Below are 21903 nucleotides of genomic sequence, written 5' to 3' on the forward strand. Positions count from 1 at the left end.
TATAGAATTCACACACATAACATGTAATATTTAAGTTCAACAAAATGCTGAAAGATCATGTTGAGAAGTGTGTTAATCCATACAAATGTTTGTATCAATATGGGATGTTAAGTGTCATTTCAGCTCAAAACTTACTGGATATACTTTCAGTCTCCAACTGAGTCCTGAAACATTTAATGGCTGACTATAAACCGGGTCTGCTCTCTGTTGTAATACACTGAAGTTCTTCATCACAAAGGTACTGGTGTCATATGGTGGTACTATCTCACTGAAAATAAAATTCAAAAACACATTGCATAATTTTCTTAGCATATTTCATAGGAACAGTGCATTTATTGCTGTTCTTAATCTTAAAGTCACAGTGAGGCCTTCAACACAAAGCAAAAAAATCTAACCTCACTGCAAGTTTAAGACAGCCCCTGGCACCAGCTTGATTCAGATAGACAAGCCTGTCTCCATTGATTTATATCACTTACCTGGTAAAGTCTGCAGGGACTGCAGCAGTAACAAAGGAAGCTATGGGTTTCCTCTGGACTTACCTGGTAAAGTCTGCAGGGACTGCAGCAGTAACAAAGGAAGCCATGGGTTTCCTCTGGACTTACCTGGTAAAGTCTGCAGGGACTGCAGCAGTTACAAAGGAAGCCATGGGTTTCCTGTGGACTTACCTGGTAAAGTCTGCAGGGACTGCAGCAGTAACAAAGGAAGCCATGGGTTTCCTCTGGACTTACCTGGTAAAGTCTGCAGGGACTGCAGCAGTAACAAAGGAAGCCATGGGTTTCCTCTGGACTTACCTGGTAGAGTCTTCCGGGACTGCAGCAGTAACAAAGGAAGCCATGGGTTTCCTCTGGACTTACCTGGTAAAGTCTGCAGGGACTGCAGCAGTAACAAAGGAAGCCATGGGTTTCCTCTGGACTTACCTGGTAGAGTCTTCCGGGACTGCAGCAGTAACAAAGGAAGCCATGGGTTTCCTCTGGACTTACCTGGTAAAGTCTGCAGGGACTGCAGCAGTAACAAAGGAAGCCATTGGTTTTCTCTGGACCTCTTTGAACATCTCAACCAGTTCAGTACTAATATTGATCAGTTCATTCTTGCCACATGTCGTTAACTTTTGATTGACTTTCTGTATTAATGATTCTAGTAATTCTGTTTCCTGTGTTAAGTGACTTCTCTGACCTAAAGTAGCAAAAAGACATATGTAAATAAATGGTATATATTGTATTTTAAACACACGACATCAACTTTTTTTCATTTCTGGTTTTTTTTATGACCCAAAGGGCTAGTAAAATTTCCTTTGGATTGTTTTTATTAATTTGTTAAAAGACACACACGCTCTTTAATATATCTGATACATATATCTATATGCAGGACTTCACAATTATTAATCTTAAGTTTATGAAAATTGCTTTAATAAATACATACAATTATTTCAGAATTTACAGTAGCAATATTTGACATCATACCTTTAACCTTAAAGAAAATATGTAATTCTTTGAACACTTAATTTTGTGGTTCATCTATATCTAGGGAATCCATGAAAATAGGTGTTCAAGGAAATATAATGAATCTACACATAATTATATAATTACCCATTAATGTAAGTAGTTTAGATTTAAGTTGTGATTCTAGTCTTGCAATCATTAATTCTACTGCATTCCTTATCTCTCTCACTCTTTCATCTTTTGCTGTCTTTACACTTTCAATATTTCTTTCCTAAAAGATAAAACATATCTTAATTCAAATTATGAATCCAATTTCATAGACATAAATTGACAAACTATGAATTCATTTATTTTATAAATTAATTCTAATTTTTGTAGATTGAGGGAGAGTTGTATTTGATAGATATTTAAATTCATAGGTTTGCCAAAGTGATTTATTCATTGGTTGTAAGCGGCTTTCAATAAATCTTTATTGTTGTTGAAGGCTGTTTTTTTCTTTAAATCTATTAAAGACTACCTTTAGTTAGAACATTTTTCTAATCTCTACGGACCCTTTATAATTGCCATGGCTTTAATATGTTTTTTGGTGTTTGCCCTCAAGAATCATTTTTTATCAAGGAAATTTTACATGCAAACCTAGTAAGTATCAAATTTGTACTATTTTTTAATTTTGTTGTAGTCTATATTATTAACTTAAAATATACAAGAGAAAAAAATCCTTTGCTTTTGATCATAGTTTCTAATTTTATCATAACAAATGATACAAGTAAAATATCCTTTTCGTAAGAGTTCCTCCATTTTCTTAAATAGTGTATTGATTTATTTTTGTGGATACCAATTTTCTTGAATTGAAGGAAAATTGAGTTTTTAATGGATATTTGTTGTCAAGGTTCTGTAAAATTTCCAAACAAGCCTATAATAACTGTGTAATTAATTGAACTTTATATTCATGGTTTACCCTAATCCACAAAATATTAAAAAAATCGATATCCCACAAATAAAACTGAATCTGTTGTATTAATATGATACTAACCACATCCTGTACGAGACTGATCAATTCCACATGTCTTCTCTTTAACTGGTTCAATTCATCTGTTATTTTCTTCACATGCTCATCATACACACCATCTAAAGGTTTAAATGTGTGACCAGAATGCTGAAAATTAGAACAAATATTTAATTTTATGATGATAGTGGAAATCGTGTCTATAAACCTTGATCCTATCCTGTGATGACTTCTTTTGATAAAAGGGGAATATAATTGATAAATCATGAATAATATGTGTGAATGCAAATAAAGTAGCTGAGATAAGGAAGCCTGGACTGGGGTCTAACATCATTTTACTTACGGTTCCACCCCACAGGGCACACTGATGACATATACTCTGTTTACAGGTCCAACAGTACACACTCAATTTCTCTCCGTGGTGTTCGTCACATCTACAAAAAATTATTGGTTCATTAGCCTTGACATTAAACTAAACAACCGTTACTTCTATTGTCACAGATTTGGATAAATGTTATATAAGTATTATGGTGGTTCTTAAAGAAAATCTGCTGGTCCTTCATATTATTTCTATTGCAAACTACCAAAATCTGTCAGTCCTTTCTAGCATTGGTAGTCAAAACCTTTATAACACCATATGGTCACTTCATGAGTACTTACTTACAACATTATAAAATATACTAATATCAGAACAAAAGCAATGGAATTTTCTAACAGATTGTATTCTATGTTATTTGTTTACAACAGGGATTGATGATTCACTAGTCCAGGGGACAATTTTAATGTATTTGTCCATAAAAATAATATCCCTGGACAATCAATAATCATATCCCTAAAACTTTCTTAAATCATATATACATTCAGAGCAGGAATTATCATTTTTCGACAACAATTTATTAACTTTGACTACAGGAATGGAGTCCTACAATTTGACTATAATAAATATAACTTATAAGACAATGTTTCTATAAGACTGAAAACTCTACACAGGATCTGTAACATGGGCTAAAGGGGCACTTGCTGTCAAATTCATGTTCACTGATTTTAATCAATTCTCATATTTTATTTACTGTAAATTCAGAAATTATTGCATGCATTTATTATTGCGATTTTGTCATTTTAGACTTAAATGCGATTTTATTTTTTCTGATTTTGAGAATCATCCTGTTTAGTTCATAAAAAATATTTCAAAATGCAATGTTTACAACTCTGTCGCATTTGTCGCAGTAATAAAAACCTCACAATAAGTTCTGAATTTACAGTATAACAATGTAAAACATTTATCCAAACTATTAAAAGTCTAAAACAAAAGATAAACAGGGCACGAGCATGAAAATATGTAGCTTCATTTCGTGAGTATTTTAGTCCAGATGCCATCTAATTAATTATCGAGTTGACCTCTAAAGTCATGCGATGACCATGTAAGCGATGTAAATATAAATATAGATATAAATAAATTAAGCAAACTCGCTGCTGGATTATTCTAGGTCTATCTAATTTCATATTATAGATGAAAAAGAAATGTTTATCATCGTTTTACCTGCGTAAGAATGAATTTTTGTGGATCGAATCAGTCAATCAAATGATTTATCTTTGTTTCACTTTCAATGTTGACATTCTTTTCCTTTAAATAACTTTACACATACAATTCACGTGTTATCCAACTCAAGCTAAGGGGTTAAATTGAAGTTCATATGAATATGGATTCAATGAGGTCGAATTATTCACTTGCAAGTGAATAATTCATAATCAATGTTTTTTTTAGCTTAGTTTGACAAAACTGAACCATACTGGCTGCTAAAAGCTAATTATTACTTCACTAGTTGCATTTCATTTTTGATTGAGCAAAAAAAATATATTAGATTTTTTATACATCTCGTAGCTAGTGCCATTAAATTATCAAAAATATGATATAATATATTTGATAAAGGTTTCATAACAATATAACTTGCAAATGTTTAAGTTTGAATTACATGGTACTAAACCATACAATAAACACATTTGACCTTTACCAATGAAATGGATTAACTATTTGTCTTTAAACAAAGTCTTGTCATTTGAGTAAATACATTCCTATTTCTAATCTTACTTGTCTTTTTCTGGTTCTTCTTTTTTACTGGGTGATGGAGCACTTTCTTTCAGAGAATCTAACTGATTTGTGACCTCCTCAGCCCACCTACAGTTTACAAGCTCATGGATATGGAGTGATGCTCTATAAAATATAAATTAAATGTTCTGAAATTGTTGTGAAACTATAGAACTCAATTTCAAGCTTCATAATTTAAATCAATCAGGTTTAAACAAAGGGATTGGCAAAGGCTCAACCTAAATATATCCTATCCCATATAAGATGGATAGAGTAATAATTGTTTAATCAGTATTTTACTGCAGAATGTTTTTTATTTTTCCCAGTTATTCTTTATATTTTTCTACACCATTCTTCTCAATTGATTCAATTTAAATCCATCCAGTTTGAAAAAGGGATCAGATAAAGGCACAGCCTAAATAAATCCTTTCCACCACAAGATGGATAGGGTTATAATTGTGTATTCAGTATTTTATTGCAGATTTTTTTATTTTTCCTAGTTATTCTTTATATTTTTCTACCCCAATCTTCTCAATTGAGTCAATTCTTTATCTTTTCAATTTTGGTTCATTTTTCGCTTATTCTTTTATTTTTCATGGCCATTATTCTCTATTCTCCAACCAGACCCTCATATCCTAAAACTTATATATTCTTACCTGCAATGTGGACACTGTGACCTTTGTTCTGTAAGCCATCTCTGAAATTAACATTCCTTATTTATAATTACTATATATATTTTGAATAAATGTGTTAACAGTAGCAAAGATTCTACAACTACCTATTATAATACTTTTTGGAAATACTTAAAATGTTTTTATCCTTTTTCCTGGCAATTCACATACACAAATCATAACACTCATCAAATTAGTTTTCACTGATTTAATTGATAAGACTATGAATTTTAAAACCAACCTTTCACTCTTTTGTTGATTTTTTTTTGTATCATTTAATTTGATGAGTTTATACCTTTTCAATGTATTTATAGTTTGTTCTTATGTTGTACTGTTACAGCACTGACCCAGGTTATGCCTAGGGAGAGGGTTTGGTGGCAGGAAACATATTTAATGCAGCAACATTCTGTATGAGCCTGGACTTTAGCATACCTGCCAACCTCTTAAACCTTTGAAGTTGTGAGATTCTTTAGTCCCACACAGGTCAGTGGACCAGCAAGGAGGAGATTTCCCAATTTTACTATTTTTAGTGATTTTCATTTGTTGTTGTATATCATTTGTTTTTCGTTAATTCTTTTGCATGAAAAACAACAGAGTTACTTACCCTGATACAAGAAAAACAACAGAGTTTTGAACAGTGTGGACACAGTCTGGCATCCCTCAACTTTTCCATACAAATAAAACATCTAAACACCTCTGCCAAACTCTACAATAGAAAGTTACATACAATAAATTTAAATCATTCAGGTAGGAGATTGTTCTTTTTGTTTGTTCTACAGATAGAAATTTCTTTAACATGTTTTAGACTCTTTGTCCTAATAAAAAAAGGAACATATTAATTCATGCCAAATAGCACAAGTACAAATCAACAAGAATATTTACTGTTACTTAATAATCTGAAGAAAATTTATATCATAATTCCAAATCATGGCAAATGCACTTCTTTGAATACAATCAAATTAGTACATTTGGTTAACATTAAGAATCGAAAAATGTGTAAAAAAATTGAGAATGTCATCGTAGTCAAAGAGACAACGACCTTAAAGAGCAGAAAACATCAGAAGGCATGGTTAAAGGTTTATTACTATGGCATTTACAGTGTTTTCCCTAGAAAATTCTTGATGCATGGTGGGTAAAAGGTGAATTTGCAACGCGGAGCGCGGCTTGTTTTGTAGAATTATTTTTATTACACTAGTGAAATGAATTGTGCATGTCAGTTTGAAAACTTTGCATAAATCTGCAATACAGTCAGGAACAATACTTAACATTTTCTCCCGAGGCCAGCCTGGATCCAAAAGTTTTTTTCAATGGTCCTGTAGAATTTTTTAGGCTATACCAGGTTTGTTTTTACTGCAGGTACATACTTATTAATAGTCTGGAATGTTCTTATATAAAAACCAAAAATATATGTTTGAAATACCTTATACATGTAGCTTGTTTCTTATTATGATGAAAATAATAAAGGATTTAAAAAAACCACATGAGTTTTTCAGAATTAAAATCCATTTAACCATGTATTTTCAGACTAGTTAACTTTATATATATATGTAATATTATTGAAAAAAAAAAACAGCCCCCCTTTCCATACCCCTAGATGTTACGTAAATTATTTCAATAATAAAAAGTATTATCAGTTTCACCCCAAGAAATTATTAATTTTTCATGAATAATCTTAGCAGTTAATCAAAATGATTTCCAAAATGAAATTCTTACTGTCTATAAATAACAATAAAATGTAACTGAAAAGCCAAAAAGCACATGGCTTTCAACAATTCTAAACAAAGCATTCAATTTAATTTGTGATCATGGATTACAGCACTAATTAATTTAATTTGGATATAGATATTCAACTTAAGGTACAGTCAAGCAATGTTTTTACTTTCCTCTGGATTAAAACTAGTTTGAAAGATCAGTTTGAAAAATAAAATAATTTTTGACATCAAAACAAATACGATCTGAATTGTGAATATTCAATGACCCCTGAGACTACTATAGTTAGTAGTCTCAGGTGACCCATAAATATTTTGAACTCTGCTACGGAGGTCAAAATTACATCATGTTTCAACCCAATGATGTCTATTTATAAAAATATTTCGATGTCAGACTTATATGACTTCAAAACGTAAAATTTATACTGCAAAAGGTTTATTTTTTTATTTTTCGCGGAAGGATATTTGGAAGCTGTATCAGGCTATAATATTTATTATTAAAACAATTTGAACTCCCGATTTCTATTATGTAATCGAAGTCTTGAATGTTGTTCTATCTAATCAACGTGGTTGTAAAATCGGAGCGTTCCATCTAATTATAATCAATTATCAGTCCAGTGAGTTTGAAACACCTGTAGAGTTTTGTCACTTGTCGCTTCATATTATAAGATAATGAAAATTTCACACATAAAGGGATGCATTGTGGGTATGATAAATTTTATGCGTAGTGGTACCGCAATGCATGAATAGCCTAGGGAAAACACTGATTTATAATTTTAGGTTATTAAATTTTTTTCAGTGTTTAACTTCATGCACATAGCCCTCCATAAATTTTTATTGAACATTTACAAAAACTGGTACAAAACTTCTTGTTATTGATGCTGCAAAATCGTATTTGTCAGTGAGAAAAATAACACAGATTTATAGGCCCTTGCGACATTACCAAAATAGCATGAGAGAGAATCTCAGGCCTCGACAATAATGCTTGTCCGATTGTCCGGTACCAGAAGGAAAAAAGGTTGGACAAGTAAAAGCTGTATCAAGCTTGTATTGTCCGTCGGGACAAGTACAATTATTCTGCAGAAAATAAATTTCATCCAACTTTGATGAACTAAGTATAATTATTAACAAAAAACAAAAAAAACAAATATTCATTTGACATGTTTCTGTATCCCGTTTATTCAAATGCAAAACCTTTTTCTTCAACATGTTTACTTGTAATCGATAATTTTTAACTGGTTCTTTGTCAGGTACTTTTTAACAGGTGAAAGGTATACTATTCTCAGAAACCAGTCTTACTGATCCGAATCAATGCTGCGCTTTGTAGATAAGGTAACTTTATAGGACAGTTAGTCACCTCGACAGGTTTAGCTCAAAGTCTGATAAACAGTTTGACATAATCATGACAATAGGAGACATATTTAGTAGACATGATTGATAGACAGTTTGGCAAGGCAGGAGACATTTCCGGACCAAGACAAATCAGTACCTCATTTTCTAACCTTATTCTGTTCTTTATAATAAATACCATACCAGTAATTTTTTCACAAATTTTTTTTTTATTTACCATTATTATTTCATAAAATTCACAAAATCATATTTGATCATAAGTAGAAAAAAACAATACTTGCAATATGGTGACCTATAGTTATTGATTTCTGTGTCATTTGGTCTCTAGTAGAGAGTTGTCTCATTGGCAATCAGACCTTATCTTCTTTCTTTTTTATATTAGGGAATTTTTGATGATTAAGTACCTACAGAACAAATATTATTTTTGGCTTATCCTGCACAATGACGATCACTAAGACGCTTGATGAACGTTTATAGTGCAGGGATACAGGCGATCCCCTCTATCTGGTAATTGACGTCATAAAAGCACGCATAATTGATGAGTTTTTTTCTGGTGACCGACAAAATCGAAAGTGGTCTATTAATACAACAATCACATTTCCATTGTTGCAGACATTTTCTATAATAGTGACGATAAAATTTACCAGAACCTTTGCAATGTCCAGTAATGAAAGACAATCAGCGATAAGGTGCATGAACACATGATGTAAACACACCAAATATTCCATTTGGACCTTTAAAGAGTTATTAAATCTTGAAATTATTTGGGGCCATCAGGACTCAGAAGTTAAGGAAGTATTAGGATTCTTGTCCACTACATAATTTGGTAGTGGTACGATTATGATCATGACATAGACTAAAGTCTGACAGTCTGACTATGCAAAAATTTCTGCATAATTTGATAGGGAAGAGACAATTAAAATAAGTTTCGTGTACTTCAACGGTGTCGCCGTCATTTCTCCCTGTTCTTCCTCCACTGGCCATCTATAACGGCTGTCTCTATTCACTCAAAGACCGTAAAGGTGTTTTAATCAGACCATTTTTTTATCAAATGGTTTTGTGCCAAAATATTTGTTTTTCCTCTCAACAGGTGTTCAGCAGCAAAGTTATGTCTGCAAGGTGTTTGGGAATAAAACGTCTATAAATAATTCATTTGATTTGACAAACCATTTCTTTTTTTAAGTAAAAGCAATTTATCACTTTTTATACTTATAACATTATTTTAACATATTTTCGATATTTTTTTTCTGCAGCCGCAGGTTCGGACAGAAAGTCATTTTACAAACTTTTCCTTACAAAACGAAATAAATAAAGACTACTCAATCAAACACACCGACTTTTAAAAAGTAAAATCACAAAAATACTGAACTAAGAGGAAAATCAATTCGGAAAGTCCATAATTACATGGCAAAATCAAATAACAAAACACGTAAAAAATGGACAAGAACTGTCATATTCCTGACTTGGTACAGGCATTTTCAAATGTAGAAAATGGTGCAAATTCCGTTGTATTTCCAATGATGCGTGAACTATAAAACAGACACAATAAATAAAATAGTCAAAATACGGGTACAGCAGTCATCATCGTGTAACAATTTTAAAAGGGGACAATTTAACAGAACACAAAAACATCTATCTACAAACACATTCATTGATTCGCGTGTCTGACGTCAGAAAATTATATACGTCACATATATTTGTCGTTAAGGATGTACTTAGGTGAGGTTTTGGAATTTGTGTCAAATGTTCGGACTCCTTGGTGTTTTTCCATACACTACAATGTAAAATATTTTGCCCATAACACCCATTTATTTTTTCATACAAGACTTAATAGCTCATGAAAGGTCATTTACCAAAATTTTAGAAGATTTTTAATTTTCTTTCTTTTGTTTTGAGACCTAATAATACCAAAGCAAATGTAAGGTAAAAGTCCGCCTTTTCCCGCCATATTTTAAATCTCAAATATCCCGAAAAGGAGGTCCATGACCTATCAATATTTTTAGCTTATCTTTATCCTTAATTGATGCTCTACCAGCTTAAAGTATCAATTTTAATTTCTTAATTTCTTAATTTTTACCTAACCTCACCTATTAAAGTACATCCTTAAAACTATCGTTGAATGACCGAACATTTTGTTTCACAACTTATGGTTGATTTTTCTATTTTTATTAATTCTTATTTTTATTATCATATTGATTTTTTATCAATCACTTGAAATAAAAAAAAAAGTGATGTTTTAGCATCATGTGACAAAATTGGGTACAGAAGTCCCCGATGCTACCTGTCTTGTCTTGTCTTCTCTTGTAGTAGTTCCGTCCTATATAGGACCACCTCCAATAACTGGAGTCGATTATAGATTCACAATTGTTCTATTTAAAATGTTTTTGTTGTTTAGGAACAGAAATTTACAGAGGGGTGGCTGCCCTTAATCCCTTTCTATTGCTACCAGGCAAAGCGTTCAGAATGTTATTTCTGCCTACGTGCAAAGAAAAGCATAGTTTACGGCTAAGGTGTAGCAGGTTTAGTTTTTGATTACAGTTACATTTACAACCACAACCACAAAATACAGCACTCGGGTTCAGAATACATAGTGTATCTACTGTTTTATTATTGGCGGAGCACTTAGTACACACAGACATTTTAAGCAGATTATCATATTCAAGCAGAAAAGATACATGCGTATAGATGATAAAGCATTACATCTGATGAGAAAGTGCTCTAGTGTTTCTGAATCTAAGTTGCAGACCTGGCATGTAGGGTCTACAAGTTTGATTCTGGTTGCAGTGATATTGTTGGCTTTTTTCAAAACTACCTCTACCCTTTTTTATTGGGAAAATATGCAAAATTTTCATCAAATTGGGAAATTTAGAATAAACCATGAATTTGACTGAAACTTCAATTTACAGACCCCCTTTCAAGAGTCAAACCCTGCTTTGAAATAAGACCCCTTTTTGGCAGTGAGGATACATAAATAGACCCTCAAATCTGCACATGTAGTAATTGTATGCATGAAAAAAGTATAAATGAGTGTGTTTTTTTTTCAGTTTGAATTCATGCACAATTACTACTGAGACTGCACTGTTTGGGAAAACAGTTGTCTTTTGGGGAATAATTTTAAGCCATTTTTTTTCAAATTGGGATTTTTCTTCAGGGGAAAAAGCCTTTATTCTCCATTAATTTAAGGCAAACAATATCACTGGGTTGAAAGCTGCTCTTGTACTCTGTAGTTGGTATGTTCCAGTCAATAGTTTTAACTTCACTGGTAATCTTGCGACATCTCTAGTTGATGTTGTGACACTTGATAATGCTGGATGGGGAGCACCAATGGAGTATTGGTTAACACCAATATAATGTATCCTATTGTATAGTTTTGCAAGGTCTACAATATATCGTTTCCAGTAAGAGTCTATGGATTTAGACACCCTATTTTTCCATGCATTTTTTTGTTGGAGGATTGTCAAATATCTCAATGCCAGATGGTAATTCGTATATAGCCAATAGCTGTCTTATTTTGGAGATTAGCTGCAGTCGTTTATACCCTTTAGACGTAATTGTCTGTCGGCTATTTCTTTTTCAATTAAATTCTCTGACCTGCATATGGAGGCGTACATTCCCAAGGCTTTCTTGTGGATGTTACTTTCTAGAGGACTTGTTCCTGACAAGATGTAATTTGCTGGAACCGGTGTTGTACTTGGAATTGATAGAATTTGTTTAAGAGTTTTTCTGTAGAATGTTTCTAATGCCTGCAATTCGTTTCTGGATGGAAGAAGAATTTCTAATCCATATAACAGAATAGGAAGCACGTATATTTGTAGTAAATGTAGGCAGCAAACTGGGTTTTATCCATTTTTTCCATGGAGACCTAGCCTGCCCCCATCAGGCTATATAGTGCCAAAAACACGCACACTACTTATGTAGATTCTTGCAATAACCCATCCCAGGCACAAATTTAGGAATTTAAAATATATAATTGTGGGCAACTTGCCTATTTCCTAACTAGTAATGAGATCATTCATGTAGAAGAAAAATATCAGTACATAATTGCACAGACATCTCAAAAGAAAATTTACATTTATATTGGCATATAAAAATTTCACCACATTGATATATTTGACATTTCTAATAAAGAGTTCAGCCATGAGCACATGATAACCCCCAAAGTCCTTTTGCGCCAATTACTGTTTTTCAGGGGTATCATTTGCGCCAAATTTTGTTTTCCAAATGTATCAATTGCGCCAATATTCGGAACTCATTTGCGCCAATTTACCTGTACATATATCTATGATAATAAATATTAATGATTAATATTCATTATTTTTTTTGTTTTTTGGCTTAAAATGTATCATATATTCGGAGATATTTCTTCATTAAGATGACATGGATGAGCATCTGGAGAGAAATGACGTGAGATGCATTAGTCAGTCCATGTACAGGGAGCGAAGAAAACGTATTGCTTTGCTGAATATTAATACAAGATATGAAAAAAAAGAGAAGTAAATAGCAGCTTTTGCTGATTATGTTTTAGCCACATATGTCTGGATATGTAGATGACACAGTGCTTTGTTCCCACCTTCCGTATTGGCTGAAACTATATCTACCACAAGACGTACCAGTAATGGATCAGAAGCATTCCACATGCAGGAATTATCATGAACTGTTTTATGCAGTTCATTCTTTAATGTTTGTTTTTTGGACAATAAAGTGAAGTTACACGTTAAATGGGGTAGTACCCATGCAGCAGCAGTAAGAAGAAAGTATGCTTCAGAAAGGGAAACTGCGTGTAAACTACCGGTTTCAAGTCCAAATAAAGAAGGAGAGAAGTCATTTTTCTTCTAATCGTATGTTTTATTTTTGGTGCAAATGATACCATGTAATTTTAAAACAGGTGGCGCAAACGTAGCATTGGTGAAAAAAAGTTGTTGCGCAAAAGGACGCATTTTTGGCGCAAACGGATCTCTCCCAAGTCGTTTTAGCTTGTCGTTATGCGTTTAATGAATTTATATTAATTATCATGGCAAACTAGAAATACTGGAACATTAATCAAACAGAAGGTGTCATACCACCAATTAAAAGTCCCTATCTGTTCAACCAAATTTTGCAATTTTCACAGCTTTCTAAATATTTAACTTCATAGAAACCAGCCAGGTATATCCTGAATTGTACATGTATCAGCTTTCTACATGCCAATTTTCAAAAAATGTTTAAAATCATATAAGAAAGCAGAGGTCTTCCGAATAGAGGTACCACTAAAAATAACCCCTGGTTTTCTGGAAATCTTAAATTAGTATACTATGGAGTGCATTAATCCTCAGTTTTGAATGCAAACTCATAAACAAGTAAATTTTACCTCCAAATGGTCTTGATATATTCTCTTTCACCAAAAGTTTCATTTCTACCAATTTGTTGATTAGTTTAAGTAAACAATGACATCAAATGAACTATTTTGTGTCAGAGTAGGGCTACTTTTACCGTGATACGTTCTAAATTGGAGGGAGTAATTGGTGATGTGATACCTAGAACCGTAGCCATCCTTTTCCAAGCTTAATCGACGATACAGGAATAATTGTCAATAACTACGCAATACTTATAAAAAGGGAGCTTTTTCAATAGATATAAACAAGTCTCTAACGTGCTTAAAGCGTGTTTTTATGGCCCCGCAACGAAGTTGTCGGTGCCATATAGTTTTACCCTTGTCCGTAATTCCGTAATTCCGAAATTCCGTAATTTCGTTACTCCGAAATTCCGTAATTCCGTAATTCCGAAATTCCGTAATTCCGCAACAAACCATTCAGTATACGGAGTTGTAGTTTCTAAACGCCTTCAGATATTGGGCTGCTTTTTGGTATGTGAATTAACCATGATGAGTTACAGATCAAGTTTTAGTTTCGTTCCGCTCTGCTAATTTTTACCAAAATGACGGGCTTTGGACTTTGAGAATTTTTTGAAAATCACAGTTATACGGACTTTTCTTCTAAATGCTAAATCAGATATTAGGCTGATTTTTGGTATGTGAGATAACCATGATGAGTTACAGATCAAGTTAGAGTTTCGTTCCACTCCGCTATAATTTTTGCCAAAATTAAGGGTTTACAACTTTGAAAATTGTTGAAAATCACAGTTATACGGACTTTTTTTCTATTCGCCTCCAGATTTTGAGGTGATTTTTTATATGTGAGACTACCATGATGTTTGTGTCCACATGTGTTATTGAAATTGCAGATTTTTTTAACTTTTTGAGGCGGGGCCATTCATGTCGCTTTGACACACCTACCGGTAGTTTAAAGTTATTATGGACCTGCTTATTACCCGAGTTTGTTTTAGCATGAGGAACACAACGGGTGCAATATACTATATATAGCCAGAAGGATCTGTATGCTTACCCTTCCATATTATCAGATTATTACATGGCATTTTTCATATCGCATGTATTATCAGCCCTAGGTTCAATATCAGCCCAAGAGCCGCATGGCTAGAATCATATATTGATCCTTTTACGTGGTTCCCAAATAGAAGTTCAAAGAGTGAAAAGTTCACGGACGTCGGATTCCAAATTTAGTTCACTCGATATGAAATATTTCTATCATATGTCTCAACAGAGAAGAAATTAAAAGAAGAAAGAAAAAAAATCATAAATTAACCTTTAATATGGACTAATCGACCAAAAAAAATCAACAATAAACATAATGAACACTATTTGGAAAAGTCAACTTTTTTTAAAGTAACTTTCTAAATTATGTTTGAAACTTTTGAAAATGCATTTATTTATTTATCTATTTTATTTTTTTTTCTAATTATTTTACAAAATATACTTTCAAGTATCCAAATATTGAGTTGTACTCTTCTTTGTAAATTAATGGTTTTGACTGAAAACGTATCATTGAGGTGTATTTTTCCGGAATTTGCCGAGTATCACCGGAATGCCATGCGAAAACGTTACGGAAAGGCATGTGATAGCAATCGAAGCATGTGATAAACTTTTCATATCAGCCCGCTAAGCACCAATTCTAAAATATGGAATTTACGTTAATTTAAAGATATTATCATACAGTAAATATAACATGTTATTTAGTCTAAGTATATGATAATATCAGATTATTACATGGCATTTTTCCGCATGTATTGAACATGTATCATTGAGGTGTATTTTTCAATTCGTCAACGAATTTTAGAATTGGTGCTTAGCGGGCTGATATGAAAAGTTTATCACATGCTTCGATTGTTATCACATGCCTTTCCGTAACGTTTTCGCATGGCTCGAGGGCTCACGGATATTGACCGAGGGCTGATAATACATGCGATATGAAAAATTACATGTTATGATCTTTTTATCATATACTTCAACAATGGACAAGAACAACAGATTTATATAAAAATTATTGATCCTTTTACGTGGGTCCCAAATAAAAGTTTAAAGAGTGAAACGTTTACAGACGTCGGACACCAAATTTAGTACATTCGATATGAAACCTTTGTTTCATATGCCGCAACAGAGAAGAAACATATTTCAATATGGACGAATTGACAAAAAAAATACTTAACACATGACATGGGGCAAAATCTCTTTGTTCTTACTATACTATAATCTGGATAATGCACAGCAAAGGTGTGCATTAACTACCTCAGATAATACCGCACAGTTCAAATCTGTTTTTACTGGCCTTTAGGGGCGGTTCCTAGATTTTGACAGGGGCGTTATTCTATCAAATTAAAAAAATATATCACCGAGTGTAGCGAGACTAAAACAATATTGACGATTTTAAGGCAAAACACGATACTTTGTCCAATCCTATGGTGAACGACATGTTCGTCCCCATCCCCGAATCCGACATCTGCCTTGAAATTACGACAAAAAACTTTGAACAAACATCGTAGTTTCAAAATAGGAAAAAAGAAAGGTTTCTCATTCCTTTTTTTTCATCTTAGCTAGAACATAAAAAAATTATTATATTTTGCGTACAACATAAATCTTAAATCAGTGTTTTAAAGTCAGAAAGATAGTTAAAACAATTTTTGGTCATTTCCGCCAAAAAAGAAATGTATCTAAGAACATCCGAATAAAAGAAATCTGATTTGGATTAGTTTTAGACTCAATGGAATTGATAACGACTTTTTCAATATCTATTCCCCATATTTTTGGATCGAATTTAAAGGGGTCATATTTAAGTTTGTTTTAAAACAAGGAGATTATCAGACTTCATTTAGATGGACGTGTCTTAAAAATTAATACAGTAGATACAAAGACATTTGGGGGAGGGGAGAATAAAAGATTGGAAAGAGAAACGTATTTTCTGTTTATTCAACATTTAAAATTTAGGTAATATAACATCTTCCTCGGTTTATCTTTCTCTATTTAAGCATATCATTGATGGAAAGAAATTCAAATTAAAGTAATTAATCTAAACTCAATAACCCTTTCAGTTATGATTTTTTTTTTTCATACAACGATTTGAAAGTACTAAATTTGTCAAAGTCTTATAATTAATTGTCACTTATTATAGATAAAAAAAAATCGCAATTTTACAAAAAGTCTAAACCCCGAAATAGTTGTCAATTTAAAACTTACCAATGAAAGTCGTATTTACCCCTTTCTTAGGATCCGTGGATTGCGGAAAATCGTCCACATCTTATATATATTGATTCCAGATTAAAGCCAATGCTTACACTGAATTTAAATTTTTGTATTTCTAATGTTTTAAAGGAAGTCAGCACACACAGCTAGCTTAATATATTATATATATTAAAGATTCAACTTATTTTGTAAAGTACTGAGTAAATAAATCGAGTCATAATTATGTATAGATTAAATTAATATAGTAATATATATAGCGTATTAAAAAAGACAGAGGTCCGTAATCAAATGATAAAAATCAAATGACAAAACACATCAAACGAATGGACAACAACTGTCATATTCCAAGCTTGTTACAGGCATTTTCGAATGTAGAAAATGGTGGACTGAACCTGGTTTTATAGCGCTAATCCTTTCACTTGTATGACAGTCGCATTAAAGTGATACCGTGAATAAATGGTGAATTTTCATATGATAAAGTTTTGTCTCCAATTTGTCTCTAACAAACTCATAGTATGGAATGCACCAATGTTACAGGCATTTTCGAATGTAGAAAATGGTGGATTGAACCTGGTTTTATAGCGCTAAACCTCTTATGCACTTGTATGACAGACTCAAGCGCGTAGCTACGTTTACGTTAAAACGCCCTGACGTACACTTGAATTTTGGTGAAAAAATATTTTAATCTAAATGATTAAAAAAGAACTGGTTAAAAGCACATCAGCCTTGTAAATCTTTCTCTAGACAGTAGCTTTTAATTGCGAATAAAAGTGATGACATTCACTTTTCAATCAAATGGTACCGTGTTTTATATTTTTTCATTTTCTGTCAAAGTCTGAATCTACTATGAATTCTACTAACTTTCCTTTGGTTTAATGCATTTTATTATCTGCTGAGATTCGATATGTGGTTTGCATTTTATGGAGCCTAAACCATTTATGTCGCGAATATCATTGACTTTGTCAAACCTTCGTGAAATTTTACGAAAGTTGGACAGAAGCTTTTGTGAACAAAAGACTCTAAAGAGTATCAAGACCAAGTGATGAAATAAAACTTTTAATTTTCCCGTATTTTACTGATAAAAAAGGAATTTATATTTAAAATTAACAAGTAGATAAAGTCTGGGTTAAAGTTTATTACACATCAATTGCGTTGTCAGACCTACATTGAATTTTATGAACCTTTGGCAGAAGTCTGAAAAAAAATTCAGAAAGTTTTATTTTCATTTTTCAGTTGACATATCTTTTCGCAATTAACAGACGGTCTGGGATTATCATTTTTTACATGATAAATTTGAAAACCTTCAGAGACTATCATAAAACTTGGATAGAAGTTAATATTGCAGATCAACAAAATATATTTTCCAGTTTGAATGGTTTTACACTGGTAATTTTTGGGGCCCCTTATAGCTTGCTGTTCGCTGTGAGGTTCCGTGTTAAAGGCCGTATTTTGACCTATAATGGTTTATTTAAAAAAATTGTTACTTGGATGAAGAGTTGTCTCATTGGCACTCATACCACATCTTCCTATATATACTTAAGAAAATGTGGATTTTTTTAAAAACCTGTAATGAACCGATACATGGATTCTATTTTCGCGGGATGTAATCCCAGGCGAGAAAAAGGGTTCCATGGATCCCTTGACGAATTTTCCATGATACGCCACTGGACACAGAAATTAACAACTATAGGTCATCGTACGGCGTTCAACAATGAGGAGAGCCCTTAATGCACAGTAGACTAGTTCTGTGGAATTGCGCCAATGACTGAAAAATCATTATAAAATGTCATTTTTGACAGTTTCTTGAATAATCCTGTTGTAACTAAGCAATATTCGAGTTGTTTGTAAAATAATTTAAAATAAGATGATCTGTATTTCAGACCTACAACAAATATATAAGTATGAAAGTCCCGAAATTAACAGTAAACACTCTGTCTAAACTAAATTTAAGACTACTTTAACTCTATAACATGTATAACACATGTTTTGTAACTGGGAATTGTACACTGTCAATATACCAGTATCATGTCCCGGCTCAAGTTGGAAATTTTCCACTGTCAGTATATTATATCCAGATTTAGGAGTTGTACATTTGTCAGACTGAGTATATTATTTCCCAGATTTTGGGAATTGTACACTGTCGATTTCTATATAACTTTTTTTATTTCTCAGACAGTCAAATGTTTAAATTATTGAGCTTTTCAACTTTAATTAAATCTTTTACAACAATTACAAAATGGTTAATAAATCATTATAAGATTCACACTACAAGTTATGTTTGACTATGTCTTTTCATTTAAAGATTGCATTCAAAAGGAAATTGAATATTTAGATATCATTCATTTTAAGAAAAGCCAGGAAGTCCATGTGTAGATTAAGAATCAGAGTGCTTACCCTTGATATATTTCTGAGTGCTACTGTTAACATAATTTGTACATGGTTGAAGATAATCGTCAAATTTTAATTGAACGCTCTGTCACGGAATATTTCTAGCACCTGTCAGAATTTTAATACTTTAGACGAATCTTCCAAATATGTTTTGGATGACAACACAAAAAAAACTTTATGAAAAAACATGTTTTGATAAGTTGTTATTTACCTTTTCATTTACATTCCAATTCCCATTTCCCATTTCCCATTTCCCATTTCCCATTTCCTATTTCCCATTTCCCATTTCCATTTCCAAAATGTTCGTTTCCATTTCCATTTCCCATTTCCCACGTCTATTCACATTTCTATTTTTCCCATTCCAATTTCCATTTTCTCCATTCCCACTCCCGATCACTCCCATTCCATTCCAAATCTTATTCAATTTTCGCGAACTTCAGAACTAGTATCAATTCTCAAATTCGTTTTGTCGGTCTTGGGATCTGTAAAATATAGTTCTCAAATTATTGTTGATGTTTCGCTATTCTTGTCGTCTACTATCAAATGTGTGTCAACATCAATTACAGCTGACAAAGGGTTTCCAGGAGGCTGCAATAATGTCTCAAGACATCGGACATAATAAAAACAAAGTTTACAAAGTGGTGTTAACTGGAGGTATGTCACAGTGTCCTTATTTTTGTGTAATGTTGTAAAACATGATATTTATGTTATTCCTTCGCGCGCACGTGGTCTGAAATTATGCATGCTAAATAGTCTAGCTATGCAACCTTGCAGTTACATTTAACTTTAAATTTTTATTTACATACGTAGCAAATGAGGGTCTCTATTTATGGTGTTTAAAACCATTTTGTTTACTTGTTTACATTATTTATGTATTTTGAAATTATTATCATGATTATGGACACTACTGTAGTATGAGATTATCCAAAGACATGTATTCTGTTCTTGCATATTGCCTACCAGTCTTCTTCTTCCAGTAAGTGACCTTTACCTCTCGTAATGTAACATTATACTTTGGTGTTGCCATATGAACATCCATGTAACGTGACATCCTTGCATGGTTACTATGTTATCCGTTCTTGTATAGATTTTAATACACGTTCCACATATATGTTATATTTGTTGTCTTGTACATCACTACATGCGTTATTCCAGTGGCCACCTTCAAATGGTTGACTATCCTGCCACATTTTAAATTATGGAGTGCACACATCATGCCACATGTCAATAACAATAAAAAAAAACAACTCCAGGTGAAATTTATATATACAGTTGCAAGTAAAAATATGTCATTCAATTTTATGACAGAGCTGAGCTCAGGACAGAAACATTACAGTTGGGCAAGTTTTTTGTTCTGTCTGTCCAGCTTTTAGCTTCTTAGACCATGTAGACCAAGTAACCACTAGGAACCAAACATTACACAAGTGCAATCATCACACTGAGATAAAATCAAAAGGTTGCATGCATATGGAACTGAATGAGATCAAATAACTGTTTTGCAATAAATAATGTACACAATTTTGGGCTCATTTTGACAAAACCAAACCAAACTCATTGCTATTAGTATTAAATAACAGATAATTATTCAAACTTTTATGCTTTTAACCTTAAACGTGTTAAATGATCTGTTGCCAAGAAAAATACTTCAATTATTTCAACTGATCAATTAATGTTTTCAATTTCACATCTAATGCCCATGTTGTACTATGTTTTAAGTGGTGCTTTTAATAATTCATAAAAAGGTTAAAAAGAATCATAAACATGATAAAATAACCACCCAAACTACCAACATTCTTTACATGCTTTACTCTGAAAAAAAATTTTAAATATTAAAAATGGTTTATGCATATAATGATAGCCAGACTTGGTACAGGTGCAAAATATGACCAGGTTAGACATTAATAGATGTGTTTGATCATGATGCTGATGTGTCATGAACATGATGAAAGTAAAACGATCAGAAACCAGCTTTATTCTTTGTTAAACACGTTAAAGATAATAAAAGTAACATTGCATATGTATTTGTTGCATAATAACTTAAAAGTTATAGATACAAACTGTAGCTCACCTTGAAACCTTATTTTTAAAAATAGAATAGTGAATCGTATTAAGCATTCAAGGTTAAATTGCAATCTTATCCATTTATGATATAATATGGACAGCTATGTAGGCTATTATCTTACATTAGTTCTGTTGTTTATTTACAGTATAAACATGATCATAATGATAAACAGCCAATTTTTGCTATGAAGTTCGAACTATTAATGACAAGTTGCATTGGATAGGGGTTTTACTATGTTTACAGAATAGGGAATAAGGACAAAAGTTAAAGAATTAAGGGCAAAATAAAAAAAGAATCTGTGAAAATTGGTAAAAAAAGAAAAGAGATTAATGCTTAATCGAGGTGTTCAAATATAAAGAATAGATTAATAATGGTTTAAAAGAAGTAATGAATAAAATGAAGGAGTCTGGACCCCCCTCCCCCTCCAAAAAAAACAACAACCCAACAACAACAAAAAACCCATTTCCTCATACATGACATATATATATATATTAAATTATTGTCCAAATGGGATAAAAATTCATAACATGACGGTACTTAAATTGCACCTATTTTGACAGTTTTTTCAACTATGTTTTTTTATGATCAAGACAAAAATTTCCATTTTGTGTTAATTTTGTAGC

The 21903-nt window shown here is 32.3% G+C and overlaps 2 protein-coding genes across 5 annotated transcripts in view; one reads left to right on the plus strand and one right to left on the minus strand.

Annotated features, from left to right (window-relative positions):
- The window catches only part of LOC139527059 (E3 ubiquitin-protein ligase TRIM37-like), a 29814-nt gene extending 20271 nt beyond the window's left edge, over positions 1 to 9543 (minus strand). For 2 of the 4 annotated variants that reach the window (XR_011665252.1, XM_071322321.1), the window contains exons 1-9: positions 9198 to 9377; positions 5807 to 5908; positions 5188 to 5228; positions 4535 to 4657; positions 2789 to 2879; positions 2473 to 2595; positions 1587 to 1710; positions 981 to 1173; positions 136 to 268 (exon numbers count right to left, since the gene is read on the minus strand). Coding sequence is in view for 2 of the 4 variants with exons in the window: in XM_071322321.1 (XP_071178422.1) it covers positions 136 to 268; positions 981 to 1173; positions 1587 to 1710; positions 2473 to 2595; positions 2789 to 2879; positions 4535 to 4657; positions 5188 to 5228; positions 5807 to 5908; positions 9198 to 9245 (978 nt within the window). In the remaining 2 variants the exon portion in view is untranslated. Of the gene's footprint in view, positions 1 to 135; positions 269 to 980; positions 1174 to 1586; positions 1711 to 2472; positions 2596 to 2788; positions 2880 to 4534; positions 4658 to 5187; positions 5229 to 5806; positions 5909 to 9197 lie in introns of all 4 variants that reach the window. The other 2 variants (XR_011665251.1, XM_071322319.1) reach the window with 2 other exon arrangements.
- A 10162-nt stretch (positions 9544 to 19705) lies between these two features.
- LOC139527061 (TRPL translocation defect protein 14-like) overlaps positions 19706 to 21903 on the plus strand; it is a 28143-nt gene continuing 25945 nt past the window's right edge. The window contains exon 1 of the mRNA XM_071322324.1: positions 19706 to 19872. Within this exon, the coding sequence (XP_071178425.1) occupies positions 19731 to 19872 (142 nt within the window). The 5' untranslated portion in view covers positions 19706 to 19730. The remainder of the gene's footprint in view (positions 19873 to 21903) is intronic.

This window comes from Mytilus edulis, chromosome 6 (genome assembly GCF_963676685.1).
Source record: "Mytilus edulis chromosome 6, xbMytEdul2.2, whole genome shotgun sequence".
NCBI lineage: Eukaryota > Metazoa > Mollusca > Bivalvia > Mytilida > Mytilidae > Mytilus > Mytilus edulis.